This window comes from Cannabis sativa, chromosome 5 (assembly GCF_029168945.1).
Source record: "Cannabis sativa cultivar Pink pepper isolate KNU-18-1 chromosome 5, ASM2916894v1, whole genome shotgun sequence".
Lineage (NCBI taxonomy): Eukaryota > Viridiplantae > Streptophyta > Magnoliopsida > Rosales > Cannabaceae > Cannabis > Cannabis sativa.
In genome coordinates, this window is record NC_083605.1 from 10379408 (window position 1) to 10399310 (window position 19903).

At 37.6% G+C, this 19903-nt stretch overlaps 2 protein-coding genes and 1 non-coding gene across 3 annotated transcripts; 1 reads left to right on the forward strand and 2 right to left on the reverse strand.

Moving 5' to 3' along the window:
• Positions 1–13663: 13663 nt before the first annotated feature.
• Positions 13664–14422, reverse strand: LOC133038147 (uncharacterized). The gene is made up of 2 exons (XM_061116205.1): positions 13997–14422; positions 13664–13714 (listed from the first exon to the last, which is right to left on the reverse strand). The coding sequence occupies exons 1-2, from the start codon at positions 14420–14422 to the stop codon at positions 13664–13666; spliced, it is 477 nt and encodes a 158-aa protein (XP_060972188.1).
• A 51-nt stretch (positions 14423–14473) lies between these two features.
• LOC133038148 (uncharacterized) lies at positions 14474–17358 on the reverse strand. The gene is made up of 4 exons (XM_061116206.1): positions 16432–17358; positions 15658–16293; positions 14993–15499; positions 14474–14758 (listed from the first exon to the last, which is right to left on the reverse strand). Exons 1-4 carry the CDS (start codon positions 17356–17358, stop codon positions 14474–14476), a joined length of 2355 nt encoding a protein of 784 aa, XP_060972189.1.
• A 1401-nt stretch (positions 17359–18759) lies between these two features.
• LOC115721631 (small nucleolar RNA R71) lies at positions 18760–18866 on the forward strand. Its single transcript, XR_004012638.2, has one exon. It is a non-coding gene; the product is annotated as a small nucleolar RNA R71 (small nucleolar RNA).
• The last annotated feature ends 1037 nt before the right edge of the window (positions 18867–19903 follow it).

Below are 19903 nucleotides of genomic sequence, written 5' to 3' on the forward strand. Positions count from 1 at the left end.
ATCTCAAAACTCTAAAATTAATTCGGATGCTTACTTTGAAAAATAATGTATAGATGCAAATTAACTTCAATATTTGAAAAACATCATATCAATTCTACTCTTTCTAACTTTCCACAATCCAATGATCAATATACTTGCATGACTTACCTTTCTTCACTAATGTCAACAATTCTTGTTCGGAATCAAAATGACTTTTAAGGTTGTAATGTATTGGCTTAGGTAATAGGTAGATGAAAAGTTATTTAGGCTATATTATACCATAAGCACACTATAAACCATCAAGCACCCACAATAAATTACATATCTCAAATTGTGCCCAAAAATTTCAATGATTGAGAATTTTACAACTCTTAGTTCCAACATCACTTTATTTATTCAATATTTTTTTCTTTTCTTTTTTCTTTTCTATTTTTTTTTAATCATATTTTTTTTTTCAGAACGTACATAACATTAGTGATGTTGAAAAATACTTTTACAATTCACACATTGTCCCAATCACCCACTTTAAATAATAATTTCATCCACACACAATTCATCTCCTCCAAACTTATTTCTAAGCTTATGGTATAATGCAAGGGATAAGGATAAAAAATTACAAGTGGATTCAAAGTTAGTCTCATAAAGTGGCTAAAAACAATTGAACAGGCTAAACTCAAATAAACAAACTAGGGATAATAAAGATAAAGGTAAGCTTGAAAGGCCCAAACGATCCAAAAAAATTACCTCATCATTTTCTAAACAAGCATTGTCAAGGATTTCGCCTCAAAAAATAATTCATGCAAGTTCTATCATATTCAATCAATCTTACCACAAACCAAAGTAAAATAATTACGATACAATCCACTTTAATCATCACTTTTTTTCTATTTTTTTTAATCATCATTTTTTTTCAAAACGTAAATAACATTAGTGATGTTGAAAAACACTTTTACAATTCACACATTGTCCCAATCACCCACTTTAAATAATAATTTCATCCACACACAATTCATCTCCCCCAAACTTATTTCTAAGCTTATGGTATAATGCAAGGGATAAGGATAAAGAATTACAAGTGGATTCAAAGTTAGTCTCATAAAGTGCCTAAAAACAATTGAACAGGCTAAACTCAAATAGGCAAACTAGGGATAATAAAGATAAAGGTAAGCTTGAAAGGCCCAAACGATACAAAAAAAATTGCCTCATCATTTTCTAAACAAGCATTGTCAAGGATTTCGCCTCAAAAAATAATTCATGCAAGTTCTATCATATTCAATCAATCTTACCACAAACCAAAGTATAATAATTATGATACAATCCAACTATTGACAATTTACATCAATAAATTTTTTTTACAAGCATCCAAATTAATTCAAAGAGTAAAAACAATCAAGCACACGGTTTAAAATTTCAATCCATTCCACAAATAACAACAGCAGAGAAAAAAAAATTGACATTAGCTTAATTAACAACTAAAACAAATAAAACTAAACAATGAAAAATAAAATTAAGCCCTTCCCCCAAACTTAAAATTTTCACATTGTCCCCAATGTGAAATAAAAATTTAAAGAGAAGGGAACTTACCTTAAGTCCATGCCATATCAACAAGTGGTTGGCGCCCATAATAAGCATCATGCTGGACAACTTGAAAGTTGTTTTTAAAAATGCCCTCAAGCTTGGCATGTAATGAGTTTGAACCAAAAGCCACACCAACAATACAAGACTTTCGATGATGAGCTTGGGGAGAAACTGTTGGTAGCTCGTAGAGAATACAATATTCTTTCTCACTTTCCTCAAATAACCTCTCAATTGGTTGTTCAGTTTCCTCATGACCATCCATATCTTTGATTGTGACTTGATCTTCAATAACTTGATAATTGAGGATGGATGTTTCTTCATTCATCAAATTGAGATCATCATTTGTTGAGCAAGCATCCAATGTACTCAAATTTTTAGCCACTTTAAAAGATTCTTTCTCTTCAATTATAGGCTCAATCTCTTCTATATGTTCATCTAATGGTGCTTCTACTATATTCAAACAACTCTCATAACTTTCATTTTTTGAGTTATTATCCTTAAAACTCTCTAAATCAGGTGCCATTAAATTATCACATAGAGCTCTTACCATGTCCGTCAAGCGATTAATCTCTTTTGGAAGTGATAGTGTGACAGTCAGTAGTCCCGTGATCCGTAAGAGGAAATACCGGGTAAGCTGTGCAATCCCACACCGCCTGGGGAAGGTCAAGTGGGATGATTCTGAGATTGTGTAGGTATGGGACTACACAATTGAAGATGGCTTAAATGGATTGATTGGTACTACCTATATCAACAAGGTGCATCTTGTTTTTTGGTAGCCCATCACGAAAGAACTTCACAGTTAAGCGTGCTTGACTTGGGGCAATTTTAGGATGGATGACCTCCTGGGAAGTTTTCCCAGGAAGCGTGCGAGTGAGGACAAAGCACGCTGGAAACACTCGTGTTCGTCTGTAGGGTCAGTCGTCATTCCATGAAGCAGCTAGAGTTACGTACTCGTGTATAAGAGCCATCATTCCGTGGGTGTAAGGGCCTAATGGAGGCTTGAAGCCGGGACGTTACAAATGGTATCAGAGCCTTGACCCAGCCGGAAGTGTGGTCGACGAGGATGTCGGACCCCGTAAGGGGGGTGATTGTGACAGTCAGTAGTCCCGTGATCCGTAAGGGAAAATACCAGGTAAGCTGTGCAATCCCACACCGCCTGGGGAAGGTCAGTGGGATGATTCTGAGACTGTGTAAGTATGGGACTACACAGTTGAAGAGGGCTTAAATGGATTGATTGGTACTACCTATATCAACAAGGTGCATCTTGTTTTTCGGTAGCCCATCACGAAAGAACTTCACAGTTAAGCGTGCTTGACTTGGGGCAATTTTCAGATGGGTGACCTCCTGGGAAGTTTTCCCAGGAAGCGTGTGAGTGAGGATAAAGCACGCTGGAAACACTCGTGTTGATCTGTAGGGTCAGTCATCAATCCATGAAGCAGCCAGAGTGACGTACTGTGTATAAGAGCCATTCATTCCGTGGGTGTAAGGGCCCAATGGAGGCTTGAAGCGGGGACGTTACAAATAGTATATTCTCCTCTTCTTCAATTAGTTGGGATAAATTTAGAAAATAAGGAGGGTATTGGTGACTCCAACCCTGAAGTGATGGATCCCAATGCCAATCGTAATCAAAATCTGGCATATCATTCAACAGATTTATTGCTTGATGACCTCTCCTTAACAAAGGCTCTCCAGTTACCTCTACTCCATAATCCACCCAAATTTTTGTTTCATCATTAAGCCCATTGTAAAACAGCCACGTAAAATATCCACTTGAGAAAGTGGGATAACATCTCTCTCCAAGCTCTTTAAATCTCCTCCAAGCAGAATAGAATGGCTCATTGTGTTGTTGGGCAAAATCCTCAAGGTATAGCATCTGGATTTACCTTGTAGGTCAAGCTCATCAATAAAACATTAGTAAAATAAAAATAAAAAAAAAAACTAAATTAGTACTAAAAAGATAAAAATTTGAAACAACAAAATTAATACTAAAACTAAGAAGAAAAACCAAATTAGAACAAAATTTAATTTTTAATAATATTAACTAGCAATCCCCAGCAACGGCGCCAAAAACTTGTTGTGATAAATCCAACACGCAAGTATACATATCGTTTTAACAAGTAATACTCAGGTAAGTGAGATCGTTCCCACGAGGATTGCAGTTAAGTACCAATCAATTAAATTCTTGTTTCTATTTGGCAATCAAATAAATAAATTTTGAACAAAATAAACTAAGCAAAATTAATAAGACAAACAAATAAAAGGTTTAACAATGGATGTGAAATTAGGGATATGATTTCAATTGCTTTGATTACCCAATTATTAACACTAATTAACCATTCTTCTTCCTCCTATGTGATGACAAATTATAAATTAACCTAAACTCTTTTCAGATCATAAAGGTCTTAAATTGCATGCCAACTACTGCATCTCTGAGATAGAACAACATACAATTCGCATTAAGCAATAATGTAAAAGTCACATAAGCTAGGTGAATACTCTCGTTTCACATCAAAACCTATGTCTATTCATTTAGAGCATTCTCAATACTCACTTTTCAGATTTTGTATTGAGATCATAGAACATGCAAAAGGTGATCAAGCTTAAACCTGAAATAAGCACAAATATGAATAAATCACAATAATAGAGGAAGAAAGAACAATCAAATAACATTAATCCATAGAATAATCTCTGTCAATATCCATCAAATCTCTAAATAGAGAGTTTAGCTCATAATCGAATCCATAATTAAACTAAACACAAATAAAAACATAAAAAATCAAGAGAAGAGAAAGAAACTAGATGGAGGATTGTTGCAGATCACCCATGCTCGCTCCAAGAGCCTTCTTCTTGTGTTTTTAGGATTCCATAAGGTCCCCGCTCTATAATTTGCGACCCCCTTTCCTTTAAATAGAGTTTTTCAGCCCAAAAACAAGAAAAGACGAAGTTATCCTTGACCTGTACGAAGTCGGCACCACGGCGGGCAATATCCTCGCCGCGGCGGCTGTAGAAAAGTGAAAAAATGGGCTTTCTATAGTCTCCCGCCGCGGCGGCCAAAAGCCCCGCCGCGGCCACTGGACCCAATTTTTTCTCCTTTGATATCTTTCAGTAAAAGGGGCATCACTTTCTTATACAAACTCCAAATGAGCTGATTCAAGATGCGTTGGAAAGATAAAAAAGAGATCTAAAACGTTTATGCTTTGACTTCTTCCAAAATATGATAAGAACATAGTCGAATTCAGGCTTTAAGTTTCAGCTTTATTTTCTTTCAAAATTTTCTCTATTTTATAGATCACTATTTTTCAAAATTTGTCCAATTTATACATTCCAAGTGTAGAAACCTAAAATCAAAGAAAACAAGCGTAATTCTATTCCAAAAATAATAATAAAGAAGAAAAATAACTATAAAATATGACCTGAAACTTAGGCTAAAAATAGCCTAACAACTTCACAGATTTCAATGTCTGTGTAGATTGTATCAAGGGAAAACAGACCAAAACTAAGAGATTAGGTGCCAATAGAGCTTTAGAAGTCTTAGAATTGATTCACATAGATATTTGTGGGCCATTCCCTACGACATCTTGGAATGGTCAACAATATTTTATATCATTCATAGACGATTACTCACGTTATGGGTACCTATATCTCATTCATGAAAAATCTCAGTCTGTGGACGTGTTCAAAACTTACAAAGCTGAAGTTGAGAATCAACTCAACAAAAGGATTAAGAATGTCAAATCTGATCGTGGTGGTGAGTACTACGTTAGATATGATGGCTCAGGTGAACAACGTCCAGGACCATTTGCTATATTCCTAGAGGAATGTGGTATTGTCCCACAGTACACCATGCCAGGATCACCTAGCATAAATGGTGTTGCTGAGAGACGAAATAGGACTCTTAAGGATATGGTAAGGAGCATGATTGCTCATTCTACCTTACCTGAATCCCTCTGGGGAGAAGCATTAAAGACAACAGCTTACATTCTGAATAGAGTACCAAGTAAAGGAGTTGCAAAAACACCTTATGAGCTTTGGACATGTCAAAAGCCTAGTCTAAAGCATTTCCACATTTGGGGATGTCCAGCTGAGGCAAGGCCTTATAGGCCACATGAAAATAAATTAGACTCCAAAACAGTTAGCAGCTACTTTATTGGTTATTCTGAGCGATCTAGGGGCTATAAGTTTTATGATCCCACTGTCAGAAATATTTTTGAGATGGGAACTGCAACGTTTTTTGAGGATGCAGAATTTGGGGGGAGAAATAAGGTTAGAGACATTATTTTTGAGGAGGAATTGAATTCAAACTCAGTTCCTACTATCATTCTAGACAACGTTCAGGCTTCCACACCTGTCATTGATCAAGAAATGAATCTGGAACCTCAACAAGACAATGTTGAACAACTCCCAAATCAAGATGAGGCTATTGTTCCAGAAGAACAAATTCAACACCTTCAAGAACAAGAGCCATTAAGGAGGTCCACAAGAGAGAGAAGAAATGCTATTTTAGATGATTATTTTGTATTTATTCAAGAACATGAGGATGAAAATGGAATGATGGAAGATGATCCAATCAACTTGCATCAAGCCATGAAAAGTTCTAACTCTCAAAAGTGGATTGATGCCATGAATGAAGAGAATAAGTCTATGCAAGACAATAAGGTTTGGGAAGTTGTCCCATTACCAGAAGGTGTAAAACAAATTAGTTGTAAATGGATACTTAAAACCAAGAAGGATGAGTACGGTAATGTAGTGAGATTCAAGGCACGTCTTGTAGCAAAAGGCTATACTCAGAAACAAGGCATTGATTATACAGAGACTTTCTCTCCGGTTTTATCGAAAGACTCTTTTAGGATAATATTGGCACTTGTTGCTCATTTTGACCTTGAGTTACATCAGATGCATGTTAATACATCATTTCTCAATGGCAACATTGATGAGACAATTTATATGGAACAACCAGAAAACTTTGTGGTTGGTGACCCAAAAAATATGGTTTGCAAATTAAAGAAATCCATCTATGGACTCAAGCAAGCTTCTCGTCAATGGTATCACAAGTTTCATCAAGTAATTATCTCATTTGATTTTGAGATGAATATTATTGATGATTGTGTACATCACAAGTTCAGTGGGAGTAAATACATATTTCTGGTTCTATATGTCGATGACATATTGCTTGCCACTAATGATATTGGCTTATTGCACGAAACCAAGAGATTTTATCTAAGCAATTTGAGATGAAAGATCTTGGTGACGCCTCCTTTGTTTTAGTCATTCAAATACGTCGAGATCGTCCTCGGGGTATTCTTGGATTATCACAAAAGAGCTATATCGATAAAGTATTTAAAAGGTTTGGCATGAAAGATTGTAGACCAGGTGATACCCTTGTTGCTAAAGGAGACAAATTCAGTCTTAGTCAATGCCCTAAAAGCAGCCTTGAAATTCAGGAAATGAAAAAGATTCCCTATGCATCAGTTGTAGGGAGTCTAATGTATCTTCAGATATGTACGCGTCTAATGTATCTTCAGGTATGTACGCGTCTAGATATTTCGTACATTGTTGGGATGTTAGGCAGATATTTAAGCAACCTTGGTATGGACCGTTGGATAGTAGCCAAGAGGGTTATAAGGTATCTTCAGATAACAAAAGATTACATGCTCACATACAGGAAGTCAGATCATTTGGAGGTCGTAGGGTATTCTGATTCTGATTTCGCTGGATGCCAAGATAGCAAAAGGTCTACATCAGGCTACAATTTCCTGTTAGCTGGAGGAGCTATATCCTGGAAAAGTGTCAAACAAACACTTATAGCTTCTTCCACTATGGCAGCTGAATTCGTAGCGTGTTATGAGGCATCAAATCAGGGAATATGGCTAAGAAACTTTGTCACTAGACTGCTTATTTTGGAGAATGTTGAAAGACCACTTAAGATATTTTGTAACAATAAATCAGCAGTGCTGTATTCCAATAACAATACGAGCTCATTGTTGTGAAAATTATATTGCTTTATAATTGCGCAAGTGTACACAATTACAAACAAGTAATACAATGATAAGTCATCAAAGTTCGTCTCCACAGGGACTTTTTACTAAATAATGCAAAATCAACTAAGAGCAATTCCAAGAATCTCAAATAAAAATAAAACAAAGTAACACATTAATTCACGAGAAAAATTTATAACCTTGATTCTAAACTTGAGAACTTATTTTTTAAGCTAAGTAAACTAAAAATAAGAAGCTAAAATTTATTCAAGTGGTGGTAATTTCAGATTTGAAAAATAGATTTGGGTGATTAATTTCCACTTGTATGTCCTGCTTGATACAAAGAATGACTCAAAGAATCCTGGCAGAGTTAACAAATTTCAAAAAGAACCAGCAAGCTTTTTCCAAAACTTGCAATAAACCATTCATAATCTCACAATGCATTCCTACATCAGTTTAGATCATAAATAGCCCAAATAAAGCATCAAATCTTTAGTTATGCATGGTAGCAAAATATTCCTATTTCACTACTAATTAATACCTAAAAGAAACGGTAGAAAAAATCATGCATCAATTAGAGGGGTTCAACTAGGTCTTGCTTTTCCAAGTAAGATTTAGCTTGCTAAATGTTAAAAATGGCCAAAAATTAACATTCAATCAACATTTCATCACAACTAATTGAACTAAGACAAGATTATTCATCATTGCAAAATCAAAACACTAGTCCATACAAGGTTTCATAACCACCCAAATCTCAAAGAGTTTAGTTCATAGCTGAAATTAAAAACTCAAAACTAGAAAATAACATGTTCATGGAGTTAAAGAGAAAACTAGAGAGTAGAAAATGATACAAAATGAAGAGGAGAGCAAGAGAAATGAGTTTGAAGCTCAAATCCTTTCTTTGTAGGTTGCCTTCTTCTCCTTCTTCTCAATCTTCTTCTTCTCTTCTTTGTACTCTCTTTCTCTGTACTTGATTTCTTTTTTTTTTTTTCTGCTGTAAGTTTTTCGTACCAGCCCTCTAAAGTGCAGCCACCATATCTTCTAATGTCCTCCTTCCTTTTTGCTCCCCAATTAGGGTACTAAAGTTTACCCTAATTGGAAATCCAAGTCATGGTCCACATATTTGTTGAGTCATTAGCCCCGTTTTGCCACCTCAGCTCCTTTCTTTCTTCATTAAAGCCAGCTGGACTTTCAGCCAAAATATACTTACTGGGCTGGCAATTGCTACGCGATGATTGCTATAGCAATGCCAGTCAGCAATAGGCATTTTTCTGCTCCTTTTCCTCCTTGTCCCAACTATGTCCAAATACCTATTCTTGCATTTTTTCTGCTTAATACACATAAAAACAACAACATAAATCTATTTAACACTTACTAACACATACACACTTCCATTTATTACAAAGACACAACAAACTAAACACAATTACATAATTTAGAAACTAATTTTTCCACAATTCAACTTAAAATTCAAGCTTAGAGATATAAAAATAACTCTAAATCTTAGAGTTATCAACACCCCAAACTTAGAATCTTGCTCGTCCCCGAGCAATGTCAACACAAAATAGACAAAATACAACACAACAATAAATTTTACACAAAGACTCACTCACAAGACACATGAGAGATTCCATAGAAATCCAAGTTGGCCTAGCAAACATTGATGCTCTCAGAAAAAAATTGAATTAAATGGAATGGAAAAGATGTGTTTGCCGTAACTTTATATGCTGCCCCTGTAAAGTTTTCTCATTGGATAACATTAATATCTCCCCAAAGTCACCTACTCACCAATTTATACAAGTGTATCCCATCAAAAACTTTGAACTTCTCTCCAACTACCTTAAACTTTTTTTTTTTCATTCATTTCAACTCCATAAGTTGGATTAGTGCACTCCTCTCCACTAATGTAGTCTAAACTTATCCCCTTGATCAATAGGACTTTACTGGACTTGTAATGTTAGGCTTGAGATAGGGTATGGTAAAGGATGTATTTAAGCTAGCTCAACACCTAACCACTTCACTTGTCAAAAACCGAGCCTCTTCCTTATGTTTTTTTTTTCCTTGACCCACTTCCCTAATTCAATACTCACAAGTACTTGATATTAAAATTGACTTTTCTTGCTATGTTTATTCTCTTTTTTTTTTTTTTTTTGAACTAGAATGGGTGGAACACCCCAAACTTAGTTGCAAGTATATATATATATATATTTTTTTTTTTTCTTTGCTGATTTTTTTTATATATATATATATTAGAAAGAAATTTATTACTATATTATACTTATATATAGCAAGAGAAATTTAATTAAAAATGCATACTAATATACTTTGTGAGCTAATTCCCCCACCCCAAACTCACAACCCAACATTGTCCCCGATGTGGCTAAAAGTAAACCTTGAATTAGCTCGCCACAAGTTACACTCACCGCACTCACCCCAAACTTAATGTGAAACTTGGCTCTTGACAAGTGAGCAATTAAGTTAGGACATATGTGGAAATGCAAATTAGGATTGGCGTTAGATGTATGATTGGGTTGCACAACAAAAAGAGGCTAAACGGCTCAAACTTGGGTGACTAGGGAAAAATTGATTTTATAGGGAAGGTTAGAAAGGCTCAAACGTCCAAAGATGGCCTAAATCATTTCTAAGGGACAAGTCTAACTAGGATTTCGCTTCAAGGAGATGCACTAATCAATTCTAGATGCTAAAAGTATACATGTGAAGCAATCGTATGAAAAATGCAAAGCATGGTGGAAAATAAAAGTATGAATTAGTGAGGAGAGACTAAAGAGAAACATCCAGAATATCCAACAATTCAGCATGAAAAGGCAACAAATAAAATTAGGCAGCAACAATAACGGAATGAGCAGAAAATATCATCATCGAGCAGAACACTAGGCCACAGAAAAACTCATAAATCTCTCAATGTCAAACTAACAACCACATAAACGACATAAAATAAAAGTTCCAAACACAAAAGACAACACACAATTAACACAATACAAACTAAAAAAAAACCGACACATAACAGGAAAACATAAAATAGCTTAGGTATTAGAAAACTTCCTCTACTCGGAGTCCTCGTGGGGCTCCTCTTTCGAAGCTGATGGTGCACCCCACGGGTCTAGAACGTGCTGAGGGAAATCCGGGAACTTAGGATCAAATTGTGGCGTTGTCCTCTTGAACGCACGCTCCATGACTGCATCGCGCTTTTGCTCATAGTCCCACATTGCATGCAATCGGCCACACATTTGTTGCTGCACTTGCTCAAAGTGAGCAAAGCGATCTACGGGAGGTTCCATGGTGGTGGGTCGACTGTTCGAATGGTGAGTGGAAGCTCGGTTGAGTGGGGTTCGACTGGAAATGGTGCGGCTGGGAGATGTGATTGCTGGTGGGATTTGATTTGGATCGAAGATGGTGCTGCGAGTCAGGTGGGACAGCTCGAGATGATGCGGTTTCAGTGGCTACGGGTTCAGGTGAAGTCGTGCTGCGAACTGTTGGAAATTATTTTACCAGGATCTTAGATCTACTCACAAGTATGATGATTTAACAACCTAAATATGAACTTCTAAAACGATGGAAAATTAAACACATAAAAGTAAGAGAAATCTTACATTGGGTGCAGCGGAATATATGTCTCCTCCCACTCAGATCTCTAACCCTTGATTCCTTTCTGTCGCAGAGTATAATCAAGATCTGAGCCCGAATGTCCTTCTTTGTTGAATCTGAATTCTACACAGCCTTCCTCACTATTATTGAGGTATTACTTGATGTGTGTGGGCACTACTCTATCACTTAGAGAATTTCGAAAACAGAGAAGGTAGAGAGAGAGAGAGAGTGGCGGCTTGAAGAGAGTTTTTGTGTGAGAGAAAATTCTGTCAAAAGTGTTACAAAAACTGAAGCCTTTACCTTCTATTTATAGAAGACCACCTAGGGCTATGGTTGAATTACTTGGCATTAAAAAATTAAAAAATCAATGGGAAAAGGGAAGCAAAGTGGCCGGCCTAGGCATTGTTTCCACTTTTTCAACTTTCCTTTTCCTACATTGCTAGTTTCCTATTTTGTCAAAAACTGCCAATTCCTTTATTCAACCACATAAATGTCAAATCTAATTATTTAATAATTAAAATTAATTATCAAATAATATATTGTCATTTATTTATTAATAATAAAACTAACTAAAGTTTCCCAATTAATAAATATGCCCTTCAAATTCTCTATTTACTGTTTTGCCCTTAATAAGTGATAAATTCTCAAATAGACACAGTCTAACTTGAGAATTATAATTGATTAATTAAAATCAATTAAATGAGTCTTACAAGTAATATTGTCTCAACTAGTGAGGGGACCATGGGTCTATATATCCGAGCTTCCAATAAGCAGATCAAGAATTTACTACTTAAATTCACTGACTTATTAATTCTTCGTTGAATCCACGCATAAAACTTAGAATTGCACTCTCAGTTATATAGAATGCTCTATATGTTCCACCATATAGACACATCATTAGTTATCCATTGTTATAATCCTAATTTGATCAATGATCCTCTATATGGATGATTTAAATTGTAAAGGGACTTAATTACCGTAACACCCTACAATGTATTTTATCCTTAAAACACTTAACCCTGTATAAATGATATTTCAGCTAAGTGAAAGGAGTACTCCACCATTTATCTTCGTTTGGTTAAGCTCGAAGGAAATCATCCTTTGCTTACTATTCGCCAGATAGAAGCTATAGATTCCATATTTATGTTAGCGCTCCCACTCAATTGCACTACCGTGTTCCTAAAATGTACGTATCACCCTGACCCAAAAGTAGGCTTAACTAACAAATCAAAGAACACGAATAATACTCTTGAGATTGAACCTAACCATATCAGGATTTAGATCATTTGATCTAGGATCAACTTAGTGATATTGAATTGAATAGATATTACGGTAAGTTTTATAAATCTATTTCAAAGTTCAATATCGGTCCATTCCAATGCATACTCCATGCATCCAACCCGAGCTTTACTTTGACCAATGTTCTGGAAAGAACATAGCATTTATCCAAATGCAAGTAAACTCTGTTGTAGATTGTCATATCAGTAAAACCCAGTGTTCTGATAAATCTAGGAATCCTTTATTTACATAGTCATGTTTATTTTCCACTGTGTTGACAACACAATAAACATGATCAAGTATGTGAAAAGGGTTTGAATGAATTTATAAATCAAATAGACAAACAATTGATAAAGTGAACCAAAACATACACAAATGAATGAAAAATACTTCTGTTATTTTATTGATATTGAATAATCTGGATTACATTGAAATAGAGTTTTATTTAGGGCATAAAACCCAACACGAACTTGGTGGGTTGGGTGACTGCTGGGTAGTGGTTCGTGCAGGCGTGATGCGTGAACTGAGGTTGGATGGAACGGCTGGAGCTGGAAGCCTAGTTTAATGTCATTCGAATGGGAATTTTTGGGTTTGTACAGAGGTGAGTTCGTGGTTGATGAGTGAGTTGGTGAAATTCGAATGGGGGTGGGTTCTCGGTTGTTATCGAGTGAGGGTGGAAGTGCTGGGTTTGAGTGAAGGGACGATGTTGATGATGGTGAATCGTGGTAGACAGGCGGCTGGAGTGGGTTGAACGGAGGTGTGTTCGAACTTGGTGGTGGAGTTGCTATGTCGAGTTTGCTGCTGGGGACGAAGGTACCTAGTGCGATTTGGTGGTTCAAATGGTGAGTGGAGGAAACGGCTGAGACAAAGGGAAGGGAGGATGTTGATGGATGTAAATGGGGTAGGGTTGTGAGCATTGGGCTGACATTAAGTGGGCTCGGTGAATAGTGCAAAGGGGCGCAGTTGACTAAAACCAAAAGATGGAACCCAATAATTAATCTTTATATGCTTTATTTGGCATTTTTGAATGGAATGGTCAACTAAAGTACATCAATCCAAATGATTGGGCTGAGTAAAAAGAGTTATGCCCAATGATTGCTCCATTAAAACAACTTTTTCACATGTTCCTATTGATCAGACCAAGTACTTTTCTTTTCGAAACCCCAATCCTTTGATCAGCCCAAAACCAAAACTCCTCTTGCTAAGCCTTTGCTATAGCAACTGGATAGCATTCTGCCACCCCAAACTTAATTCTTTTGCCCAATTGAAAATTCCTTCACTTCCACAACCTTCTTCATCTGCACAAAGAAAAGAACACAATCTCAATTTCACCATGAAAATTAGTTATAGCTAAATATAATATATATATATATAATTTCTTCTTTTTTTTTTCTTTTGCTTTTCTTTTGCTTTTCGTTTTTTTTTCTAGGGGTGCCTTCATTGAGAATTTTTTCTTTTTCTTTCTTTTTCAACATTTTTTTTTTCAATTCAATCTCTTTTTTTTTTCTTTTTCTTTTGGCACCCCCAACTTACAAACATTAGGCATCTTCCAAGGAGATAGAAGTCTTTTCTCGATTGACCTCTTCTGCCCAATAATGTTCCAGTCGTTGTCCATTGACTTTGAATTCTCTTCCGGACTTTTCATCTTTCACTACAACAGTCCCGAAAGGATACACTTCCATAACCGTAAATGGACCCGACCAACGGGACTTAAGCTTTCCCAGAAATAGCTTCAATCTTGAGTTGAACAACAACACTTGCTGATTTTTCACAAAAACTCTCTCTTTGATCCTACTATCATGCCACTTCTTCATCTTTTCCTTGTACAACTTGGCATTTTCATAGGCAAACAAGTGCAACTCATCTAACTCATTTAATTGCAATTTCCGAGCCTTTCCCGCAGCTGAAAGATCAAAATTCAGATTCTTAAGTGCCCAAAATGCCTTGTGTTCCAACTCCACGGGAAGATGACATGCCTTCCCATAAACTAGGCGATAAGGAGACATGCCTAGGGGAGTTTTAAATGCCGTACGGTAGGCCCAAAGTGAGTCATCTAACTACTGGGACCAATCTTTTCTGCTAGGATTCATCGCTTTTTCAAGAATTCCTTTGATTTCTCTATTGGAAATTTCAGCTTGCCCGTTGGTCTGTGGGTGATAAGCGGTGGCTATTTTGTGCTTCACACTATACTTGGCTAAAAAGGTACCCAAGACTTTGTTCACAAAGTGTGTCCCTTCATCACTAATCAACGCTCTCAGTGTCCCAAATCTTGTGAAAACATTCCTATGCAAAAATTTCATCACCACCTTGGCATCATTAGTTGGACTAGCTATTGCTTCCACCTACTTGGAAACATAATCTACGGCCACCAATATGTAAAGATTCCCGAAAGATGGAGGGAATGGCCCCATAAAGTCAATGCCCCAAACATCAAACAATTCAACCTCCAAAATGCAATTTAGTGGCATTTCATTCCTTGCTGAAATATTTCCCACTCGTTGGCAACGATCAGATCTTTGAACTAAGTCATGAGCATCTTTGAATATTGAAGGCCAATAATACCCCGATTAAAAAACTTTGGGAGTCGTGCGTTGTCCACCAAAATGGCCACCATATGGGGCTGAATGACAATGCTCCAAGATGCTTCTGACTTCACTTGTTGGCACACATCTCCGCATTATACGATCCGGGCACTGCTTGTACAAGTATGGCTCATCCCAAAAATAAAACTTGTTGTCATGAAGGAACTTTTTGAGCTGCTGCTTGGTAAAATCAGGTGGATAGGCACCTCCAACTAAGTAATTGACAATGTCTGCATACCATGGTACCCGTGTTTGCTCTACCACTACCAGTTGCTCATCTAGGAATGAGTCTCGAATTTGTAATTCTCCCTCCAAGTGGGTGCTGTGATTGTTAGTTTCCAACCTAGAGAGATGGTCCGCCACTTTGTTTTCTATCCCTTTTCTACCTTGGATTTCCAAATCGAACTCTTGTAACAACAAAACCCAACAAATGACCCTCGGTTTAGAATCTTTCTTGGCTATCAAATACTTGATTGCCGAGTGGTCAGTGTACACAATAACCTTGGTCCCCACAAGATACGATCTAAATTTCTCAAATGCAAAAAACCACCGCTAGCAACTCTTTCTCAGTAGTGGTGTAGTTAATTTGGGCATCAACAAGAGTTTTGCTTGCGTAATAAATGGGAATGAAAGATCTTATTCTTCCGCTGCCCAAGAACAGCCCCAATAGCAAAATCACTTGCATCACACATGAGTTCAAAGGGCAATGACCAATCGGATGCTACAATCACGGTAGCCGTAACAAGAGCTGTCTTCAACTTCAAAAATGCTTCATTACATTCAGCGGTAAACTCAAATGGCCTATTTTGTTCCAGCAAGCTACACAAGGGTTTAGACACGTTAGAAAAGTCTTTAATGAAGCGTCTATAGTTACCCGCGTGTCCAAGGAAGCTTCTTATGCCTTTCACCGTGGTAGGGGCTGGTAACTTCTCAATCACTTCTAGCTTTGCCTTGTCAACTTCTATCCCCTTGCTAGACACTTTGTGACCCAACACAATACCCTCTTGAACCATGAAGTGGCATTTCTTCCAATTAAGCATCAGGTTGGTTTCTTCACATCTTGCTAACACTCTTTCCAAATTCTCCAAACAAACCCCAAATGAATCCCCGTAGATAGAGAAATCATCCATGAATATCTCCAAAATACTCTCAGCCATATCCGAGAAAATAGCCATCATACACCTTTGGAAAGTCGCGGGAGCATTGCACAAGCCAAATGGCATCCTCCTAAAGGCAAAGGTGCCATATGGACAAGTGAAGGTGGTTTTCTCTTGATCTTCTGGTGCTATAGAAATCTGATTGTAACCCGAATATCCGTCAAGAAAGTAATAAATTTATTTTCCCGCCAAACGATCCAACATTTGGTCAATAAATGGCAGCGATAAATGATCCTTCCGAGTAGCATTATTTAGCTTCCGATAGTCCATACACACCCTCCAATCGGTCACGGTTTGAGTAGGAATCAACTCATTGTTCTCATTAGCCACCACCGTGACTCCTCCTTTCTTGGGCACACATTGAACATGACTAACCCATGAGCTATCCGAAATTGGGTACACAATACCATAATCTAGCCACTTGATCACTTCTTTTCGCACCACTTCTTTCATTACGGGATTCAATCTTCGTTGATGCTCAATAGAATTGCTACAACCAGCTTCTAAAAGTATCTTGTGCGTGCAAATCGTTGGACTAATAACCCTTATGTCCGCCATAGTCCACCCGATTGCTTTTTTATGCTTTTTTAACACCTCTAGCAAGGCACCTTCATCTTCAACTACCAAGTTTGCTGCTATAATAACTGGTAGCGTGTCATTCTCCCCCAAATAGGCATACTTCAGATGGCTTGGCAAGGGTTTCAACTCCAACTTTGGTGGTTCTTGGATGGAGGGATTTGGAGGCTTGAAATTACTTTCCTTTAGCTCCAAAGATTCAAAGGGCTTCTTGAATTTAGGAATAGGTTGCAATGGCTCCACCCAAGCAACTTGGTTGTCCTCATCGTCACTCAAGTCTTCAAGTTCATCAAAAGAACTTATAAACTTCTTATCCTTCCAAGCTTCCTTGTGAAATCTTTCTGCCACAATAGAGTCAATCACACTTATGCGGGAGCACTCTTCTATCTCATCCGGAAATCTCATAGCATTGAACACATTAAAGGTGACTTTTTGGTCATTCACCCTCATTGTGAGCTCCCCATTTTGCACATCAATCAGAGTTCTCCCAGTAGCAAGGAATGGTCGACCCAAGATAATAGGCACATCTCTATCAGCTTCATAGTCTAGGATGATGAAATCAGCTGGAAAAATTAACTTGTCAACCTGTACTAGCACATCTTCTATTTTTCCTTCCGGATGGGCCATGGACCTGTCAGCAAGCTATAATGTAACAGATGTAGGACGTGCTTCACCAATACCCAACTTCTTAAAGATCGACATAGGCATGAGGTTGATGCTTGCACCCAAATCACATAAAGCTCTTCCAACATCCCGTCCCCCAATAGAACAAGGGATTGTAAAACTACCCGGATCCTTCAACTTTGGTGGAATCTTACTTTTTAACATGGCTCTGCATCCTTCGGTGAGAGCTACAGTTTCAAACTCCCCCAACCTCCTTTTCTTCGTCAAAATGTCTTTTAAGAACTTGACATAATTCAGCATTTTCTTCAATGCTTCCACCAAGGGAATATTGATATGGAGCTGCTTCAACACATCTAAAAACTTCTTGAATTGCCCATCTTGCTGCTGTTTCCGAAATCTTTGAGGAAATGGAAGGGGTGGCTTAGGACTAGAACATACTGGTGTGGATTGCTGACTGTCAGGTTGCTGACCCTTTGCTGTATCAACTGGTCTGGTATCAGCAAATTCCTGGGCAGTTTTTTTACTCAATTTTTCCTCGATTTGGATTGAAGTGGACTCCCCACTACCCTTTATTTCCTCCTCGGAATTTTTCAGATGCTTGCCACTCCTCAAGTGAATGGATTTGCATTGTTCCTTCCCATCCCTCCTTGGATTCTCCGTGTCTCTAGGCAAAGAACCTTGTGGCCTAGCTTTTAATTCATTGGCCAAATGTCCAAGTTGCAACTCTAAGTTTCGAAGAGAGGCAGCTTGACTTTCTATCACCGCATCATTTTTGGCCATATAATCCCGCATTAGACTCTCCAAAGAAGTTGGTTGGGAATTTTGAGCATGTTGTGGATGCCGCGGTTGTTGTGAAAAACCCGGTGGATATGCTTGTCTTCCTTGGGCTGGTGCGGTGCTTGAGCTTGCTCCTTGACCCCCCCCCCCCAAGACAAATTAGGATGATTCTTCCATGCTTGATTGTAAGAATTTGATAATGCCCCATTGTTTCTATTAATATTCTGATTTCCCATGTAACAAACGGACTCCGGATTAGATAGACACTTCTCAAACACATGCCCTTCTCCACAAAACACACATGAGACATCATCATTTTGAATGGCAGCAGCTGGTTGAATATTTTTAGAGTTTCCAATGCTCAAATTCTTCAAAACATTCGTCATGGAAGCCATTTGAGCTGTCAAAGCCGTTATTGCATCCACTTCAAGAACCCCCGCCACTTTTCTACTTGTTGGAGCTCTTGTGTTGGACCATTGGTAGTTGTTACTTGCAATGGTCTTGAAAATCTCAAATGCTTCGTCGTAAGACTTCGACAAAATAGCACCATTGGTCGATGCATCTAACACCATTCGAGAAGCTGCATTCAAGCCATTATAAAAAGTCTCCATCTGAATACAATGTGGAATGCCATGATGTGGACACTTTCGCAAAAGTTCCTTAAACCTCTCCCACGCATCACTTGTGGACTCATCTTCAAGTTGCTGAAAAGACATTATCTCACTTCTGAATTTTGCATTTCTAGTAGGAGGAAAGTATTTCCTCAGAAACTTCTCAGCAAGGTCATTCCAATTGGTAACAGAATCAGGAGGCAAAGTGTTGAGCCATGATCTAGCTCGGTCTTGTAGTGAGAATGGGAATAGGTTCAACCTTAGCACCTCTTCACTCACTCCTTGGATCTTGAAAGAATCACTCACCTCCAAGAATGAACGGAGATGGAGGTGAGGATCTTCAGTTGGCATCCCGCTGAATTGCCCCACGGTTTGGAGCATTTGAAACATCACTGGTTTGAGCTCAAACTGCGGTGCTTGTATTTCAGGCCTCACAATGCCTGGATTAAGCTCATTAAACATGGGGGCAGCATACTCCCTTATAGCCCTTGCTCGATCATCTGCCAATATGATGGGATTAACAATTTGTTGAGCAATCCCATCATCATCAAGATTCTCAGCCATGATGTCTCAGCCCTTAGCCTTTTGAACTCTTCTTCTTCTTTGGAATGTGCGTTCAATCTCGGGATCAATAGGAGCAAGTTCAAAGTCCTCTTGTTGGTTCATACACTATAGACACCTGAGATTTCAAAGAACAAACCAACAAGATTAAAAGCACAAAAATTCTTAGAATGTCAATTAGTTGATAAAACAAAATTTAGAACTTAAAGTTCCCGGCAACGGCGCCAAAAAACTTGTTGTGAAAATTATATTGCTTTATAATTGCGCAAGTGTACACAATCACAAACAAGTAATACAATGATAAGTCATCAAAGTTCGTCTCCACAGGGAATTTTTACTAAATAATGCAAAATCAACTAAGAGCAATTCCAAGAATCTCAAATAAAAACAAAACAAAGTAACACATTAATTCACGAGAAAAATTTATAACCTTGGTTCTAAACTTGAGAACTAATTTTTTAAGCTAAGTAAACTAAAAATAAGAAGCTAAAAGTGATTCAAGTGGTGGTAATTTTAGATTTGAAAAATAGATTTGGGTGATTAATTTCCACTTGTATGTCCCAGTTGATACAGCAATGACTCAGCAATCCTGGCAGAGT